Source organism: Temnothorax americanus, unplaced genomic scaffold (genome assembly GCF_048541705.1).
Source record: "Temnothorax americanus isolate GAGA-0224 unplaced genomic scaffold, ASM4854170v1 Scaffold34, whole genome shotgun sequence".
NCBI classification, from domain to species: Eukaryota; Metazoa; Arthropoda; class Insecta; order Hymenoptera; family Formicidae; genus Temnothorax; species Temnothorax americanus.
The window spans coordinates 1,381,475-1,401,849 of record NW_027509485.1 but is presented as its reverse complement, the minus strand read 5'-3'; the positions used below and the strand labels follow the sequence as shown (position 1 = coordinate 1,401,849).

The 20,375-nt window shown below is 33.0% G+C and overlaps 1 protein-coding gene across 6 annotated transcripts in view; it reads right to left on the bottom strand.

Moving 5' to 3' along the window:
• Window positions 1-20,375, bottom strand: part of Ppn (proteoglycan-like sulfated glycoprotein papilin) — a 92,130-nt gene that overhangs the window by 21,981 nt on the left and 49,774 nt on the right. For all 6 annotated transcript variants that reach the window (XM_077413981.1, XM_077413977.1, XM_077413982.1 and 3 more), the window contains exons 2-4: window positions 18,253-18,313; window positions 6,691-6,878; window positions 4,194-4,254 (exon numbers count right to left, since the gene is read on the bottom strand). In XM_077413981.1, coding sequence (XP_077270107.1) covers window positions 4,194-4,254; window positions 6,691-6,878; window positions 18,253-18,313 — 310 coding nt within the window. The remainder of the gene's footprint in view (window positions 1-4,193; window positions 4,255-6,690; window positions 6,879-18,252; window positions 18,314-20,375) is intronic.

Here is a 20,375-nt window from a genome sequence, read left to right as displayed (position 1 = left end):
TTATTTAACATGCAGTCTTATATTTTCACCCTTGTATTGTGCCTTTATCGATTTTGATGATCAAAACCTGTTTACGAATCATTCTTGACTAATATTTATATCATATCTAAATTAATATTGCTTATGACAACTTGAGTAATAATATTTATAGACTTAGAAATTTTATCCGTATTTAATACTGTGAAGTAAATGAGCGCGTGTTGTCGTGCTATTTCATGAACGGTCCGCAAAAATGAAATGACCCAGAAATGGACGAAGGGCAGATCTGTGGGGCAGGTAATGTCGATAAATCGAGTGGAACCCTAGCAAAAACGAAGAAAAGATACTCCGGCGGGACCGGTACCACGCACGAGGATACAGCACAGAATTTATGGAAGATTTCTTGCGAATGGAATGAAACACCAGTAAAAGGATGGCAAGGCAACAGGGTAGCCTGAAATAGTAAGGGTGGAAAAGAGGAAAAGAAGGAGAGAGAAAGAGAAAGAGAGAAATGACATTCTGAAAAAAGTTTTAGTCGATAATCGAGGCATTCGAAAATGATGTCGCGAATAACGAATATTATACCAATTGTAGCAAACTTTGAAATTTATGAGGAATTATTTCGAGTGTTATATAACCAACTGATTGATATCGAAAAGTTTTCCTTGAATGTCAGAATTATTTAAATTTATAATATTATACTTTTAGAAGTAATAGCATCTCAGGTATATACAATATATAGATGACATCGTGTCGCAGTCCCCGATCCTTCTCAGAATCGTACCTTCAATCATACTTTTTATTCGCCACAGGAAGCAAAAATATTTTTTTTTGTTTTAAACCGAAAGGTAGGAAATACATTACAGCGATACATGCGTAACATTGTTTTTCTATGTATATTTTAACGCGAAGATATAATAGGACAGTTAATCCTGGTATATAGCTACCGATTATTTATGAGATCTCCAAAAAGATATCTTTTATTTACACAAGGTTTTTGAATGTGATCTCTAATAATATTCTTGATTTATATGAATTATTTAATACTTATTAAACTGATACGTTATCTTCTAACTTCTTACTATTTCAGGACGCATCATACATTATGATTATGTTGACTATATATAATTCCTTTTAAGGAAAATTATTTATTCTGAAGATAAATAAGGCAAAAAACAGCAAATAAACAAGGAAAACATAATATATAGGAAATAAATTAGAAAAATACAAAGATTAGAATTATCAATCATCACTGTATGCATATACTTATCTTTTTATGTCATTTTATATATAATTATAAGTATGAAGTATGATCTATAACGAACATAATTGTAATCTTTTATAGCAACTGAGATGTATATTGTCATTCCAGGAAATAGACGTTGGCATCTGTTATATTAGAGCATGTACAGCGATGTACCTTGCTATTTGTTCTAATTAGCGTCTAGCTCTAACAAGGTTAATACGTTCGTGAGTCAATGCCGCATAATAGACTTCCGTTCATGAATCTTCTGCAGTCTATCGCGCAAACACACTTTAAAAAAAAAGACAATATATTTTAAAGAAAAAACTTTAATAATTACAATTGTACACGCATCTACTTCTACAATTTTTTAGATACCAGTTTGAATTTTGGCACACAAATAGAGTATCCTAGAAAGTATGTCCTCCTCAAATTTTATTGAAATCGGTCTACCGGTATAGATTTTATGCAGATTTTCCTTTTTTTGAAAAATGTGTTTTACGCTGCTGTTTTCTCAATATTTGAGATAGCGATTAATTTTTAATTTTATTATATTTTCCAGTTTTTTCTACCCCTATTTCATATATAATTCATTAAAATTTGATTGATCAGATCTCGTATTACACACATTTGAAATTTCGAAGAATTCGTACATACATAGAAGCTTTATAAAACTTGATCTGATCAACCAAATTTTAACCAATTATATATGAAATAGGGGTAGAAAAGACTGGAAAATATAATAGAATTAAAAATAAATCGCTATCTCAAATATTTATAATATCGGGCTGATTTTTTTTATCGATAAAGTATTGTTTTAGTTTTTAAATGGACAAGTATTTTTAGTATTTTTTAGTGAATGTATATAATTATTTACGCAGTCCCCAAAAGAGTTAAGTGTGAAATCAGAACCTTTGCTAACAAAGCTTCCTCTATGAGGAAGCCAAAACAAATAAATACCGATAATTATACCTCGAATAAAATAAAAACTTGCACACTTAGGAACTATGAGGAAGCAATGTGCAAGTTTCTACTTGCACAATTAAAAACTACGAGAAAACAATGTGCAAGTTTCTACTTGTCTTTTATTATTATTAATATTATTTATCAATTATCTAATACTATTATATATGCAATAAACTTTGAAACATTTTAAATGTAATACGGGATCCAATAAATTACGTTTGCATCCCATTAAACTTTTCAATAACAATCTGTCAATTCAAAATACGAAGTGATGGGTTCTTGTCGTGTCAGTTGCAGAAGATTTACGTAATAATCTCTTAGTTTGGTTTCGTAATTGTGTACAGCATGCTGTACTTCTCCACTTATAATTTTTATCGAAATAATTTTCTACCTCATTTTCTGCTCGCCATTAAGTAGTTTGATGAGTTGATGGCAAAAAATTCATGGAGAAAAGGCAGAACGCCGTTGGATACTAATTGCAGTTAATTAATCATAATTTTTCTATGAGCTACAGAAGTGAAAATATCATGAAAATGTGATCATAAATTTTTTACCACTTGCAGGTTTTATATCACATCGTATTTTCGTTCCATGTTTGAACTTAAATTGGATGTTACATTTTAAAATTGTGCACACGTAGTGTGTAATTATTTTTTTATAACAAGAAACATTTTTACTACCACTTTTAAAATAAAATATATTGTTTTTTTTTGTCAAATCTAATTAAGAAAATTTTAATAATTCGTGATTTCCGCCAGTAGAAGTAAAATTATCCAAGCTAAAAAAAATTAGAAATTTGTAGCAGTAGTACAAAACTTTTTAAAGCAATTACAAATTCTTGAGAGATTACTCGAGGGGATGTTTGAATGTATATATCGTGATAGTTAAAAGCACGGTAACCTCATCCTAGTGTTGTCGTAAAAACGCGTACATAAAAACGCATTCGTCTGTTTGGGAGGGCATATTTTTAGAATGATGAATGGATCGACGATATGAGGTGATTTGCTGAATCACCTCGTTGAAATGTCGACAAGCTGCTCGATACAATTAGAAGCGTGCGGCATACATTATGATACGTAAATAGAAAGGAAAAGGTAAAAGTGAATATACCAAAATGAAATTTTTATTTTATCATAAATATAGAGATTAAAAAAGCTTCTTTTTTAATTTAATAGCAATTATTAATATCAATTTTTGATCAAAAACATTCCAAATCTAATAATATAAGTAAAAAAATAATATTAAATTAAAATTGAATTATTTTCTTAATATAACATAAAAGTATACTACTCAGTTAAACATTTTGACATAAATTCGCGATTTTTCAAAATCAAACTCGTTTTCTTACATTTAAATGGATTGTGTACGTCTGAGTTTAGAGATTAATGACGTTGCAACTGTGGTTAAGAGGGCCGAATTAAATAATGATATAAATTATATGATTAAAGATTGGCGTATCATTCGTTGACTCATATCTGATAGATTGAAGGCAGGCAGGACGTTTCGAAAAAACGTGACAACTGAGTCAATCAATCATTCACCGAGATCAACGAGCCAATAAATTGTAGATTAATCGTAATTTTCTATATTGATGGATCGTTTTCATAGTTAAATGATTGAATTATTTTATCTGATTAACGACAATCGTAAGAATCGCGAAAGAAGTGAAAGTTCAATTCATTGATTTTAGTTTGTTAGTTTACAGATAAAAGTACCTCTGGAATGCGCATTATGCGTCTAATCCCAAGATCTTTTGATAAACTGTCAGACTATTCGATCTATTAAAGCACATCACATAAATCACTTGCTCTTACAAGGCAATTAATTAAGTTCCTAATTGTACTCGATTCGCATAATCCGCCAGCATTCCCACGACGGAATCTTTTTGTAATTTCCGGCCGATATTATCACATCGCGGAAGACGACGCAATCAGTCACGTCCAGTGGGTGAGTTTATCGGGAATAAGACAATTATAAGTCGTTATTATTAATTTTCCGTACTCACTTGTATGTTGCACGAGAAGAATCTCCTGGATGCGCCAGTACATTTGTCATGACCACTGTCACTGCAACATTATAGAATAAATGTATTACTTTAATAATAAACAATAGAGTTTGAAATTAAAGCGAAATAGTATCACAGGCTTACCTATACTTTTATTACTTATCAGTATTTCCTCATGGTTATAGTTATTTATCAAGTGATAAATATTATCATTATAGGAATATTGTCTTATTAAAAATATAAACTTTAATTCTGTAGTAATTAATTAAATTTAATCAGTTTTTCTCGCTGTTATATTATTTAAATATATTAATATGTTTATTCGTTTTTTGAATGTAAATTTATTCTACATCAATTTATATTTGAATTATGCACTCTAGATTTTTTAGTTTCTATCAAATTTGATTAATATAAATTATGAAAAATTTTTTGCTAAATATTGAGAATTATCTCTTCAACCAAAAAGTATCTTTGTTAAAAAAAAAATCAAATAAGATATAGACAGATCTTTCTACCTCTCTCAGTTAAAAAATAAGTAAATTATAAAATTTGCATGGAAGAAAATAGAAAATAATCAATAACGGCTGGTAATATTCTAGGTGAGTGTGAAGTTTCCTCATCAGAACAAAATTGAGAGATTACTGCTTCAATAAATTCCCGCAGTATCCTGGTAAGTGCTGCTTACTTATTTCGCACGAAGGTCTAACATTTAAAAATTTATTCTCCTAAGGTAGATACCTCTTTTTGCTTGATAAAATTTTTACAGCGAGATTCCAAGATTTATGTAGATTACGTTGGCTACATTGTACAGTATTATGTGTCATGTTTTATTAATAGATTTATGTACACATTGTGTTACATTTTCGGAGTTTTATAATTTATTGGTACCTCTCGGTACATGAGAAACTTACGAAAACGCTACTTTCAAATCGAATCATTTTCAATATAAATACGAAATACTTAGAAAAGGTACAAATTATATATAACTATAACGTTTTGTCCATTGATTTATGATTAATTTGCAATTTCTAATCGATCGAAAGTATCAACCGTAGAAACGGAAAGCACATCATACCACGATCATCGTGCAAATGATGCGTTTTCTTCGCGATTAAATCGATACATTCAGCTGACCTGTGACACGATACATTCAATGTGAGGAGATTGATGCTATGCGCGCATTACGCGCTTTCACGTTACGATTATATCTCTCGCGCTTTCTAAGATCCGTGGCTGTATCCTGTATCATTAGCGACGAGCCCATCCCAGCTGGTCACTGGCACAATGTCGATCATCGATCGGTCACTCGCCCGATTTCCTACTCTAACGTAATCACGGCGCGTTGAAACCAACTTTAATTGCGCTTCGCCTTTGCGATGGGAAATTGTGAGAATTTCCCGGAGATAGCGTGACGTCGGGAGACGTGTAAGTGCCTACGATTAATCTTCCCTTAGTTTCGAGATAAGGAGGATTTACGGCAGATATGTTGGCGTGTGCTAGGAGAAAAGTTTCGTTGATTTATCCTAAATTTAATCGCGGCTGACGTACGACGCACTGTAAAAAAAATTTGGTTGACGTTTTCATATTATATTTGATTTTTATCGCGATTTGCCATTTTGTTTAAACAAAATTCCCGATTGTAATTTTCCAACAAAAACAGTATTTTGTTTAAATACAGTGTAAAGAGTGTATATCAATAATGTTAGGAAGAGAGTTAAAGTTTGTTGAGAGAGAGAGAGAGAGAAGGGATATTTCTTCAATAGAAATTTTCTCTTATATTATTTACATATTGTAGCTACAAAATTCTGTATTATTTAATTTATATAATATAAATTATATAATTTTTATAACATTTTTATCAGTGTTTTGATAAAAACAGTTTCTTCAATTTGCTGCTTATACGATATTACATCGAGTATCCATTGCAAATCGAGACTTGATTAAATTCTTTGCAAGTTTGTGTCCGCTTTAATCCAATCTCAATCCAATTGAGCATACCATTGTAGCGAATTCTAAGGATAAGCGAGGAACTCAACGAGGCAAAATGGCTTCTTTCGAACAAACTCAACGAAGAACAACCTTTTAACTTTTAACTTTGTTGCGAGTTTGAGCGAACGCAAATATGAAAATAACACAACAATTAATTGTACGTTATATATAAAATCATACTTGCAAAAAAATATTTATATTCACGTGAAACTTCTTATGAAATATCGCGCCGAGAAATTTTTCACCAGGAAGTGTCACAAGGTTATAAAAAATTAACAATTTGTAATATCTCACATTTCACAAAAAATCCAGCGCTATTGTTTCCATTTTCTACGATAATGCCACGAGAAGTATATTAAGTTCGTTTTTCTTGCACGTGTCAAGTTCTCCAACACATCTGATTTGACATTATTCTTTAAATTATGTGTCAGGACGAGCGTTCTAACGTGAACGGTAGCAGATAGACGATAAATGTAAAAGAAACTCGTAAGGTATAACAGTAACTCACTCTATGTCGAGACATTGTCTGGTCTGATGGGCGACTCCGCCACCGCAGGAACGCGAACAGGAACTGGGTGTCGACCATGGTCCCCAGTTGCCTCTCTCGGGCTCATCCGTGTCCGGTACGAAGCTGCTGGGCAGATAACTTTCGCCGTGTTGTCGGCGATGCCTTCCGTGCCTTAATTTTATATGATGCTGCAACAAGATCAAGAGAAATATATTTATTACGTTGTGCTCGCGTCTTCTTGTTCCATGCCGCGCCGCATCGTGCACCGGGCGAGTCTACAGGTATCACGAGGTCGCAGCTGGGGTCGCGAAAAAGATGTGGCCTGCCGTGAGAACGTAAGTGCGAGGGGAACATTTTGCGTTAAGTGCCCCCTTGTTCACTTGCAGCCTCCGCCTCCGAAGAACCATCCGTGCGACGTACAGTTGAGCTTCGTGGGTATAACAATGGTACTTGCGGTGGTTGCGCGGCATGAGGCATTTTAATCCCTCAAAACGGAAACAGCTCACGCACGTGTACCGTACGTGAAACGTATTTGAAGAATACATTCTTTAATCCATCATTTACCTACAGACAGTTGATTTTTTTTTCTCATAGAAGAGTGTAACTGCAATCTATTGTTTAATCTTGTCGCTCTTTAATATCGAAATTCTTAACTGTAAAACTTATAATTAATATTCTATCCGGTTATTCTCAGAATTTCATGCATCAGTCAATTTCTTTGAATATAAGTACTATTTTTTAAGCAATTATTTTATTATATAATTATACGTATGTGACTCTTATGTAAGTAAAATCCATCTCAGAATTTTGCTGCGTAGCCATATGTGCTAAACGGAGGAAGAAACTTTATTCCAAGAATCGCATGCAACGTATTAATGTTAGACAGTAAGAATTATATCACGGCAAACAAAAATCTCTCGGGTGTTTAGAAAGAAAGGGGCTTTAGAATTAATTTTTCAATATAAAGAATAAAGTCACAGTCAGAACTTTTGCCTGAGCTTTTATTCCAGAGGAAAGACGAAGAGTGGCCATATAACATTTCAATGGCCAGGTTTTTCTGGCGAGTGCCAAAAACAGTTTGCATTCGCCGGTTGAAAAGCGCATGTGCGGTTTTCAATGAAATCATTAGCTATCCTGCTTGCGTGATAACTGATTCCCTTGCCGGATACTTAGGGTCCTCCGTAATTTAATGATGCTTTCACCGGTAAACGATATAGCTTAATCAAACGTTGCTCGAGTACAAGCGTGTTTTGCTGAGCCGCTTGGATATTGATTTCTAATGGCCCATTCGTAAACTTTATAGATAGATTTGTATGCAAATCTATCGCTTTTAAGAAAGTGCTAATAAAATTGTATAATGCTGCAAATGATATACGAATGATTCTATGTTTTGCGCTATTAATAGGGATAGTTTTTAATTATCACTACTGTAAGCCTTAATACATATCTTTGCGACTAACTTTTTGATAAAGAGACAATTATGTATATTTAATCTTTCTATTTATTCGCAAATTTAGGAATTTTTTCAGTTTTTTTAAATTCAAAGGCGAAAAGTTGATCTTCATGAGTAATAATATAATTATTTCTTGAACTAATGCTTGATTGATTATCGGAAGTCATATACGTGTTTGCGTTGCTTTTTCAAGCTAACGTTTATGATTATTTACGTTAATTATTTGCCATGAAATTATTTCACTTGAAATATCGGCAATGAAACCGTTTTATGCTTCATCCATCAGGTGGTTAACGAGTGCTTTGTATTCAAATAATTAGCGACAAAAGAACGAACGAAGGCCCGGGCACAGATTGTACGCGATTTAATGAAACATAGATTTATTGCGTTCCTCTCGCAATTACACTCTGTGTACAATTTATCCAGTTAAGTAGTTACACCAATCGTTATATGACACAATGAATCATAGCGGCCGTAACGATTTGCGGCAATTACAGCGAATTTCTTTCGCTTTTTAAGTATATAGTAAAAGATTATGTTTACGATTCAGCGCAATTATGTTGATAGAAATTTATTAATGCCATTTTTTTTACTATAAATTAATTTCTTAAAATTAATTTAATAAAAAAACGGAAGAATTAATAAATCGGTATCAAAAATAGGGATAAAATAATCTTAATATCAAATATTTCTGCAATTAATATATAGTTTTTAATATTTTTTATTATAAAACTAATGTAGTGTATCAAAGTTTTATATCATAATTTTCATTTTTGGGCTTTTCTCTTTTTTTGTTCGTATATTTCAACTTTTCAGCGTTGTTACATTTAGATTTACAATAGTTCAAAAAATAGTTTAAAAAACTCAAGTTTATAATTTGTATGTAAATATCTAAAACACGTAAACATTTTAAATTTTAAATCATTTCTATTTCAAAAAGAGAAAGTATCAAAGCAAAAAAAAAATACACATTATACATATAACTTTGTTATGACGAAGAATTTTGTTGAAACTTGCATTATTTTAATCTCATTCGATAAGTAGAAGATTTCATGCGTATCGTTTATGTACATCATTTATACTCCCGTTTATGACGGCTGCAACGGAGATTTTTTTTTATTAAGCGTGGGAGATCGTCGTGAGCAGATGGGTGCAGCGCGTATGCGTCATTTTTGCGTAATATAAGTATATGCTCGAACGCAAGAAGATGGCTTTCTTATTTGCGGTTTCCATAAGCATCTGCAACTTATCGTGTTCCTTGCGCTGCCAGGTTGCGCGTATTATACAATATTTTATTCATACGGTATAAGAATGTATGTAAATGGCGATAAAACACGCAAATGCGTTTCAAGTTATTCAAATTATTTAATACTTTTTTTTATAAGAATACAGTTAAATAGAGAGAAAATGCAATTGTGACATTATAACTGAGCTGCACGATGTAAATTAATAACTATTATGTATCGTAAAATTGCCATTATACAATTTATAACAAAGATGATATTGCAGATTTAGAATTCTTAATTCATTTTGAAGTTTTTCAATAGTTCTTGCATTTAGTCAACATCTTGTAGAATAGAAATAGGAATAGAATAGAGAAAAGCCCATTTTTTCTCATTATCAATCTCGCAGTCGATTAACCATCGTAATATATCACTCACTATGCTGCGTGACTGCACAAGACGAGATATGAAACGTAACCATATAACGTTTATAACAGACTATTGGAACGTAATCCAATAGTCTCAGGGGTCAACGATTCACAGAGAAGGTTTCTGCATCAGGTGATGTTGGTAAGCTGATCTTTCGAGCAGATTAACGTAATCTCATTGACGTTGTAGCAAACTAATTGTATGCAACTATTACATTTATTTGCATTATTACGTTGCTCTATAATCATCTATATTACTCTTCTTATTTATTATTTTTATCTTACTTAAGATTAAATAATTAAAAAAACTAAATTAAAATAAAATATTAAATTGAATAGCGCATAAAGGACCTTTTTGTAAGTACTCCAGATATATGTACGCGCTATATAAATGCAATTTCATTTAGTGCTCAAGTTCTTACCGTTTAATATCTGCGGTAACAGCAGATAACCATGAACACTTTTTATCACGGTCGCCTCTGCAATACGATAGTTCGCTCTAGTAAGAAAATGGTCATTATTCACCATAAATTTCGACATTCTCTCATCAGGAATAAAAGACAAAAGGTGCAATTTAAATAGGAATAATTTTGCATTACTTAATATACAACGTATTAAATAAACAGATAAAATTATTTCATAAATCTGTTTGTTTTTTCGAATATTATGATTAATTATAAATCTATATTTTTAAATTGCACTAAATTCTGATTTAATCTTTCTGCTGGAACTACAATAAGCATAGCTAGTTGCATTAATTGCAATATGATCACGCTAAGATGCGTAAATAAAATGGGTAGTGATAGGAAATAAAAATTAATTAATTAATTAAAATAATCAATAATATATATATATATATATATATATATATATATATAATTATCTATGTAAACATTTTTTATTTATCTGTATGCTATGCTTTATTTTAGATTAGTTTGTAACATAAATTATTACAATAATTTAATATTGTTTTAGGCATGTTATGTCGGTCGTGGACCGTCGGATTCAGAGTTTGCTGTTACCGAGACGCAGCGGTCGTACATAAAATTTGACGATCGTAGAATGTTCCGTGAGATTGCGTGGCGAAGAGTTAATTAAATGGTTCGGAGAAATGGGCCTCTCTCTCCCAATGCGAGAGGTCAGCCGATGAACCATGAACAGCCGGACTCAACACGCCTCCTTAATAATTGTCATATATATTGTCGCTGTCTGACCTCACGTCCGAAACAAATAATAATAGGTATAATGGCAATTTTGTCTGCGAGATCATTGATAGCAATTCAATAATGTAACAGAAACTAAAGATTCAAATGTTTTTTTCTCAGACGAATTATTACGAAGAGCGAGAAGAAAAATAAGAGAGAAGTATTATTGTATCATCGGTTTATATTTATCTATTCTTCATTTATATATATAATAAAATATAATAAAATAACATAATAAAATATAATTTATATAATAAAATAAAATTGAATTTTATTTTGTAAAAAATGTTAAATTTTATGAAATACATTTTTATAAAATATTCATTTAAATACAATATTAATTAACATTTTTACTTAAATATGAGATTAACGAAAGCTATATTTCTTTTATAAAATGTTTTTTCGTAATTTGATGCACATATCAATGGAATCTCTCTCTTTCTTTCTTTTTAAATGTTCACAAGATTATAATTGTATTAATATTGTTTTAGGGGAAAAAGAAGCTAGCAAAAATACAATGTGGTATTATATTATGTTATGACATAATTGGTGAAATAGTTATCTAACATTTATACAACTTCTTTCTAATTATATTCTAATTATATATATAATTATATAAATTATACAAATTATATATCTAATTATATAAAGGTGTCAAAAATTAATTAATGCACCGATAGAAATTATACATGACAATATGGATAAACTTATTTTGATGATATGAATTTTATAGCATACCATTGCGATGTCGCATCGACAAAATTAGCGGATTCATTTTCAAGATTCTTTTGCGGCTGTAACGATCACTTAACTTAGATTAGCCACGCAGTCTCGCCGGGATTGCACTGATGACGGTAAAAAGCCGCTATGAGTCACAGAGTTTTCCTTTTCTCTTCGTGCCGCGTTTAATAATCTCACTCATTGTCGATCCTCACGAATATCTCGAGAGCATACTTGATGTACGATAACATTCGCGCGCGTGCATTCATTTTACGTATTTAAAAACACAAATTTCCAGCAGATCTGTCATTGTAAACTTCTCTCTTTTAATTTCAAACCGATGTATTAAAAATTGCAATAATTTACGATAAATTACGTGAAAAATAATTTTTGTGATTGCAACCATTCAATAGTATAATCTATTTATAGATATTTCAATTAATTTATTTGATTTTACTTGCACATATTACACAAAACGTTCAATCGCAGATTTATTTTAATATGAAGAAAAGTACTGCATTTTATCTTTTTTTTCTATGTTTTTTCTTTCTACAGTATTTACAATAATATTGTGCTCAAAACTACCAATTGCCAATATTCGACTTTAAATCTACATAATTAAAATTAAGCTCATTTTTGTTAAAAATTGCTCATATTAATTTAAAGATAAAGATATTATAAAAGTGTAATTAAGTAAGTTAGGGCTAGCACAATCTTGTCAAATGTTTCAGTCCCGACAAGGCATTCCTAAGCAAGAGAAAGTGTTAAATGCCTTTGAACTTATATCAAGAGACACGGTAGTGTCTCGCGCCAAGTACACGCGGAGCGAGACCGACCGTGACTCTTTTACGCGACGCGACGGGTTGCGAGTACCCGAGATGTTGAGATCTCGATAACGAGTGAACGGATCAAGTTCTAAGTAGGCTTGATCGATAGCTTGGGGTCCAATTAGGGGGGGGGTTTCTCTCATAATATTCCGCTACGTGCCTTACGAGCGGAGATATTGCGACGCAAAGTCCAAATGTGAAAATTTATTTTTAAGATACTCCTCCTAACGCCGCGATCTATCAGAGAAACGTCACTTTCACTTTTTCGACGCTGGCGGCGCAGGTATCGCCAGTTTCGATATCGCGCGCGTATTTCGAAATTAGGTCGATAGACTTATCGGTCAGAGGAAGATTTCTATTTAGGTAAATTAGGTATATATATAATAAATATTGAGTCAACGGAAAAGAAGGTTCTCTACGCTTGGCAGAAAGTGCCGCTAGGGAATTTTTAAGTCGATTCTTATGAATCAAGCTTGAATTTGATGTCTATGTATCCCAGGTTGCCGATGACGAGGTCCAGATAGTGCGCTTTATAGTTTTCGGTGTCCAGGTGTAATAATACGTTGAATTCGATGTCTACGTGTCCCAGGTTGCCGATGACGAGGTCCACATAGTGCGCTCCGTAGTTTTTGGTGTCTACGTGTATTAATATCTTGAATTCGATGTCCACGTGTCCCAGGTTGCCGATGACGGGATCCAGATAATGCGCTTCATAGTTTTCGGTGTCCAGGTGTAATAATACGTTCAATTCGATGTCTACGTGTCCCAGGTTGCCGATGACGAGGTCCACATAGTGCGCTCCGTAGTTTTTGGTGTCTACGTGTATTAATATCTTGAATTCGATGTCCACGTGTCCCAGGTTGCCGATGACGGGATCCAGATAATGCGCTTCATAGTTTTCGGTGTCCAGGTGTAATCGTACGTTGAATTCGATGTCTAGGTGTCCCAGGTTGCCGATGACGAGGTCCACATAGTGCGCTCCGTAGTTTTCGGTGTCTACGTGTATTAATACCTTGAATTCGATGTCCACGTGTCCCAGGTTGCCGATGACGAGGTCCACATAGTGCGCTTCATAGTTTTCGGTGTCCAGGTGTAATAATACGTTGAATGCGATGTCTACGTGTCCCAGGTTGCCGATGACGAGGTCCACACAGTGCGCTCCGTAGTTTTCGGTGTCTACGTGTATTAATACCTTGAATTCGATGTCCACGTGTCCCAGGTTGCCGATGACGAGGTCCACATAGTGCGCTTCATAGTTTTCGGTGTCCAGGTGTAATAATACGTTGAATGCGATGTCTACGTGTCCCAGGTTGCCGATGACGAGGTCCACACAGTGCGCTCCGTAGTTTTCGGTGTCTACGTGTATTAATACCTTGAATTCGATGTCCACGTGTCCCAGGTTGCCGATGACGAGGTCCACATAGTGCGCTTCGTAGTTTTCGGTGTCCAGGTGTAATAATACGTTGAATGCGATGTCTACGTGTCCCAGGTTGCCGATGACGAGGTCCACACAGTGCGCTCCGTAGTTTTTGGTGTCTACGTGTATTAATACCCTGAATTCGATGTTCACGTATCCCAGGTTGCCAATGACAAGGTCCACATAGTGCGCTCCGTAGTTTTCGGTGTCTACGTGTATTAATATTTTGAATTCGATGTCCACGTATCCCAGGTTGCCGATGATGGGATCCAGATAGTGCGCTTCATAGTTTCCGGTGTCCAGGTGTAATCGTACGTTGAATTTGATGTCTAGGTGTCCCAGGTTGCCGATGACAAGGTCCACATAGTGCGCTTCGTAGTTTTCGGTGTCCAGGTGTAATAATATGTTGAATTCAATGTTTAGGTGTCCCAGGTTGCCGATGACAAGGTCCACATATTGCGCTCCGTAGTTTTCGGTGTCTACGTGTAATAATACCTTGAAATTGATTTCTAGGTGTCCCAGGTTGCTGATGACGAGGTCCACATAGTGCGCTTCATAGTTTTTGGTGTCTAGGTGTATTAATAACTTTAAATCTGAATATGTGCGTTCAGCCGATATTCCGCTAGCTTAGCAATCGTGAGCAGTTGCTCGTTTTTGCTCGTTTCCTCTCTTTTTAATCCAGTAAGTCAAAAAAGAGGAAACGAGCGAAAACGAGCGACTGCTCACGATTGCTAGGCTAGCAAAGTATCGGCTAAACGCACCCAATGTAGGACACGTAGATATCGAATTCGAAATATTAATACATGTAGACACCGAAAACTACGAAGCGCACTATGTGGACCTCGTCATCGGCAACTTGGAACACGTGGCCATCGAATTCAAGGTATTAATACACCTGGACACCGAAAACTATAGAGCGCGCTATGTGGACCTCGTCATCGGCAACCTGGGACACCTAAACATTGAATTCAAGCTTGATTCATAAAAATCGACTTAAAATTTCCCTAGCGCAGAATTAAAATTATGTCATGACATAATAAAAATCGCTGAATTAAAATTATGTCTAGACATAATAAAAATTGGACAAAATTATGTTTAGACATAATAAAAATTGGATGAATTAAAATTATGTCTGACGTAAAAATAATTATCAAAAATATCGATACCTGAAGATATCGGTACATATACAGTTGCGAACAACATTCAGTAAGACACGCAAATAAAAATAAATAAAGAATTTTACAGTTAACGACTTATTAACATTAATCATGCTTTATTGCGATTATGTTTTATGTTGAAATTGAAAAATATATACAAGGTGTACAACTAAAAGGGTTACAAATTATTATTTTTAAAAAACTGAGCAAAATATTAAATTGTTGTTTTCTTTAGAAATAATAGTCCGTAACACTTTTAGCTTCATACCTTGTATTATATACGGTTTATGAGATTATAAGATATATTGTTTATAAGATTAAGATGCGTAACACTACAAAAAGGCGTGATATCTGTACAAAATTACCTTTTTAAAAAAAAGGTAAAATGAGCGCCAAGTACACGCATAATAGTGTATATGTATTATGTTGGTACCCTGTTATGTTGTTACCTCGAAAAAAACAAAGTGGTAGTATTATACCTCCAAATAGCTTTATCCTGTACATACTGTTTATACAATGCGTAATATACTACAAAAAGGCGTGATATCCACACAAAATTACCTTTTTTAAAAAAAGGTAAAAAAAGGCGCCAAGTACACGTATAGTAGTGTATATGTTGTTACCTAAAAAAAAAAAAGAAAGTGGTAGTATTATACCTCGAAAAAACCTAAGTAACAAGTGGTAGATCTTTATATCTCGAAAAATCTCGAAAAAATCTAAGCAGTAGTATCTTTATTTCCGAAAAATTATAACCCAAGTGATACACGTCACAAAATTATGTCACCTTATCAAAAAGAAGAGTCGCGCTTCAAGTGATCTATTACAATTACAAAAAAGAAATGATATCTCTTTAAGTTAGAGCGCCAATTACAGAGAGAACATGTATATTGCCTCAAAAATAATTGTTGCACTACATTGAAAAATCTTTACATTGTGTCAATTAGAAAAGAATGTATAATAACAATTTTATAAGATTAAAAAATTTTATTTAAATTTAACAAGGGAATACAAGATATTTAAATACAAAGTTATTTACATGTGTATTTTTTAATGGCCACAAAGAATTACAGAAGTAACAGTACAAAATAAAAATATTTTATTAAAATACATAAATTTTTCTTGTAAAAAAACTTGGCGCTGCTAGACCTCGAAATTTTAAATAAATAAATAAACTTATTCTATACTTAATTATAAGCCGCATTATCCGCCGTCCGCGTAGTCACGCACACCCATATCACTCACTCCCACATCCACGCTGATAATCATTTAATATTACTCCCATTGTATTCTTCTCTGAATTATTTTTATTTATTGTTGTCCTTATTTATTTAAAAGGTCTAGCAGCGCCAAGTTTTTTTACAAGAAAAATTTATGTATTTTAATAAAATATTTTTATTTTGTACTGTTACTTCTGTAATTCTTTGTGGCCATTAAAAAATACACATGTAAATAACTTTGTATTTAAATATCTTGTATTCCCTTGTTAAATTTAAATAAAATTTTTTAATCTTATAAAATTGTTATTATACATTCTTTTCTAATTGACACAATGTAAAGATTTTTCAATGTAGTGCAACAATTATTTTTTGAGGCAATATACATGTTCTCTCTGTAATTGGCGCTCTAACTTAAAGAGATATCATTTCTTTTTTGTAATTGTAATAGATCACTTGAAGCGCGACTCTTCTTTTTGATAAGGTGACATAATTTTGTGACGTGTATCACTTGGGTTATAATTTTTCGGAAATAAAGATACTACTGCTTAGATTTTTTCGAGATTTTTCGAGATATAAAGATCTACCACTTGTTACTTAGGTTTTTTCGAGGTATAATACTACCACTTTCTTTTTTTTTTTAGGTAACAACATATACACTACTATACGTGTACTTGGCGCCTTTTTTTACCTTTTTTTAAAATTATTTTAACGCGAGACAATGAGTATAAAGTTCAAGGTTGCGCGCAGATTGCCACGAATGAATACGCTGCGTGTAACAAGATCCTGAGTTACTTCTCGCATAAGTTATTTCCCGCGTGTAAATCACACGCGGATTGTGGATACAGGCAAAACAATGGCCATTACAGAAGCCCAATAACCGTGTACATGCAATAAGATTACTGCGGTTTAGTTCGTCCCTCTTATCCACATCCATTCTATGTGCCAGTATTTCTTTACTCGCCGAAGATCATGTTCTTTAACAAAATTTCTCTTCTTAGAAGTTGTCGCAACGTTATAGCTTATTCTATCTCAGATCTAAAATCTGATCTAGCCATTATACTTTCAACATTGTCGAGTTTTTCGATTTTACGAAACTATTTCCTGCGGATCAAATTTTATGATCAAAATGACGACGATAATTAAGATAATATCAGATATTGCATATACAATTACGAAATTATGAGAGAGAGGCATTTACCATAAATTAATAAATGAATAATAAAGTTTGACATTTCTTTAATCATAAAAGATCAAAATAAAGAAAGCAAAATTATGTTAAATCGTAACATTGTTGAAAAAACAATGTTAAATTAATCAGTTTTAATAAAAAATTGTTACATTTAAAAATCTAAGAAAAATTAATTGTAGAAATTACCTGAATATTTAATAAGATTCATTGGAATGCAATTAATTGCATTAAAATGTTTTATTTATAATTTGTAAACAAGAAAAAAAAGAAATGTTACATATTCACAAATACAAAACATTACTGTTTTTATATCACAGAATAACATTTAAATAATTTCAAAGATGCCACTCATGATTAGAAATTAATATACAATAAAATATGGGTTAATAATGAGCTTAGAGAGAGAGAAAAAAAGAAATAGAGGTTGCAGTTAGACCCCGAAGGCCATTCGTAATTATTGGTTACGTCGTAATGGTTTACGGAATCTTCAATGTTCCCTATTGTCTCGGGTTTCCTAGGAACAAAATGTACCAAGATAATCTGCGCGAGAGACCGGGAGGCCTTGAAACCCGAACCACCATCAAAGAGAGGGCAATAAAACCTGAGGGAATTCCGTCAAGATATGTTGAGACCCTTGTCGTGGCTTTATTCCGGGCTTCAAGATATCTCTCTCGTGGTTATTTTTATATCGTAAGTATTATTTGTTTTATATATAAATAAACTTACATGTTTTGCGGCAGAATCGTGCACGTGTGCTGATATTATAAATATTACAAGTCCCAGCGACCTGAAAAGAAAAACATCACATATTAATGATATGCATCTTATATTTTTTATTATTTTATAGAACTATTAATAAGAATATATAATATGCCGCGTGTGTGTATGTACAAAAGAGACTCATGGAAAAATGAAATTAATATATGTATTATAGTGCAAAATAATTAAGGATTCAATCTTTTACACAAAACTATTTAAATGAACACATGTACTATATGTTGTACACGCAAATTATTAGCACAACAGATCTTGACCTAGACTTTGATGCTATAGTAACAGGCTTCGTCCGAGGCAACTTTTACTGTAAGGTGGTTCCGCGACTCCTTACGTCAATGATCCGACACCGTTACGCGTTACGTAGCATTATGTAAATTGAACATGCCTAATTCGATCAAGCATCAAAATAATAGAATAGCGTGTAATTTATTCGGAATTTATATCGGATACCTAAAAATTTTACAATTACAGTTGGCATATATAAAATTTACAATGCAGTACTTCTTTATATAACTATCAAGTAAATAATTTTCAGTTATTAACCTGAGTTAATGGAAACAAATAATTTTATTGCCACTGTGAATTGCAATAAAAATCAATGATGGGTTATAATTTTAACCGAATAAGTAACATTTATATACTTCACCAGTCAATAATTAACACAATCAAGAATTTAATTGATTATACTGGCAATGATTATAATCGTGGTAACGAATCGTCGTGACAAATCGTCACCGAGTTTCGACCGATGAATTCTGGTCATTCTAAAGTTGATGTAATTTTAGATGCTTATAATATAAAAGCTTATAAAACTCGGTGACGATTTGTCACGACGATTATAATCGTTGCCACAATTATAATCATTGCCAGTATAGTCAATTAAATTCTCAATTGTGTGGATTACAATTCTGTTTTTATGCATTAAAAGCATAAGAAAAATTTAGATTATAATAGTCAACAAAAGCGTGAAAGAGCTAGCGCGGAAAATAGAAACGCGTATTGGCAACATAAATCGGGAGCAAGTGCAATGCCTTTGTCAACAGCAGTGGTGACGAAAATCTTGAATGAGCGTGTTTTTGCAGTGCGTTGGCACGCGTCATTGCGTAAGTTCCTCGAGTGGTCGTCATTCAGGTTTGGAACGATGCCCGGAACTGCCGGTGACTCGCTATCCGGAATGGGCGAGCTCCAATATACAGGCGTCTGTTATCGGCTGGCGGGTCTAATATTCTCGTGAGAAGTGATTTATCGATTTTATCGATATCGATTTTACGCGACGGTAATTACGAGCGTTTGCGCCGCATCGCGTTTAAAGCCGACATACAACGGCTATTCTGCATATTGAGAACAACCTGAGCAACGCTCTCTGATTGTTTATGACAACTATCTCTTGATTATTTGTCGATGCATAAACATCGCGTCTAAATTTTGCATCTTTTATTTAGTTAGAAATTTTCTCCAATTATCACATTGATGGAACAATAGAATAATTAAAATTTGGTTCTCTCTGAAAAATGTGACAGCAAAAATGTAGAGAAAAGAGAGTCATCGTTTGGACGACTGATATTTTTGGTGTAATTATGTTCTAGCGTCGAGAATTATATTGTAAAAAGACAATTTTTGTGTGAATTAACTTTTCTAAAAACAGATCACAAATCCAACGTAAGAAGGTTGTATAGATCGCGAGTTAAGATTGCAATTATTATAATTGGTCTCAGGTGCGAGAAATTTCTTAAAGTAATTTCACGAAACACACAAACATGAAACTATAAAGATATAGAAATAACTGGATATCGTTTAATTGGAACACCAGTTTTCAGCGCGCTAAATGCATACGCAGCGAAATGCTCGCAGCGTATATTTTTCCGCAACGCAATAGCATCGACTGATTTGACGATATTTTTCGTCTTTTAAATGTTTGTCATGTGGAATTAAATCGTTGATAACTAACTTAATCACAATTACCAATAGCGTGGCTTTAATATAATTACCGGTGCTCGATAATCGAGCTATTCAAGCTCGAAACTTCGAAAGTGTTTCTGTGTTTGCGAAAATAAACTTCATCCATTCAATAT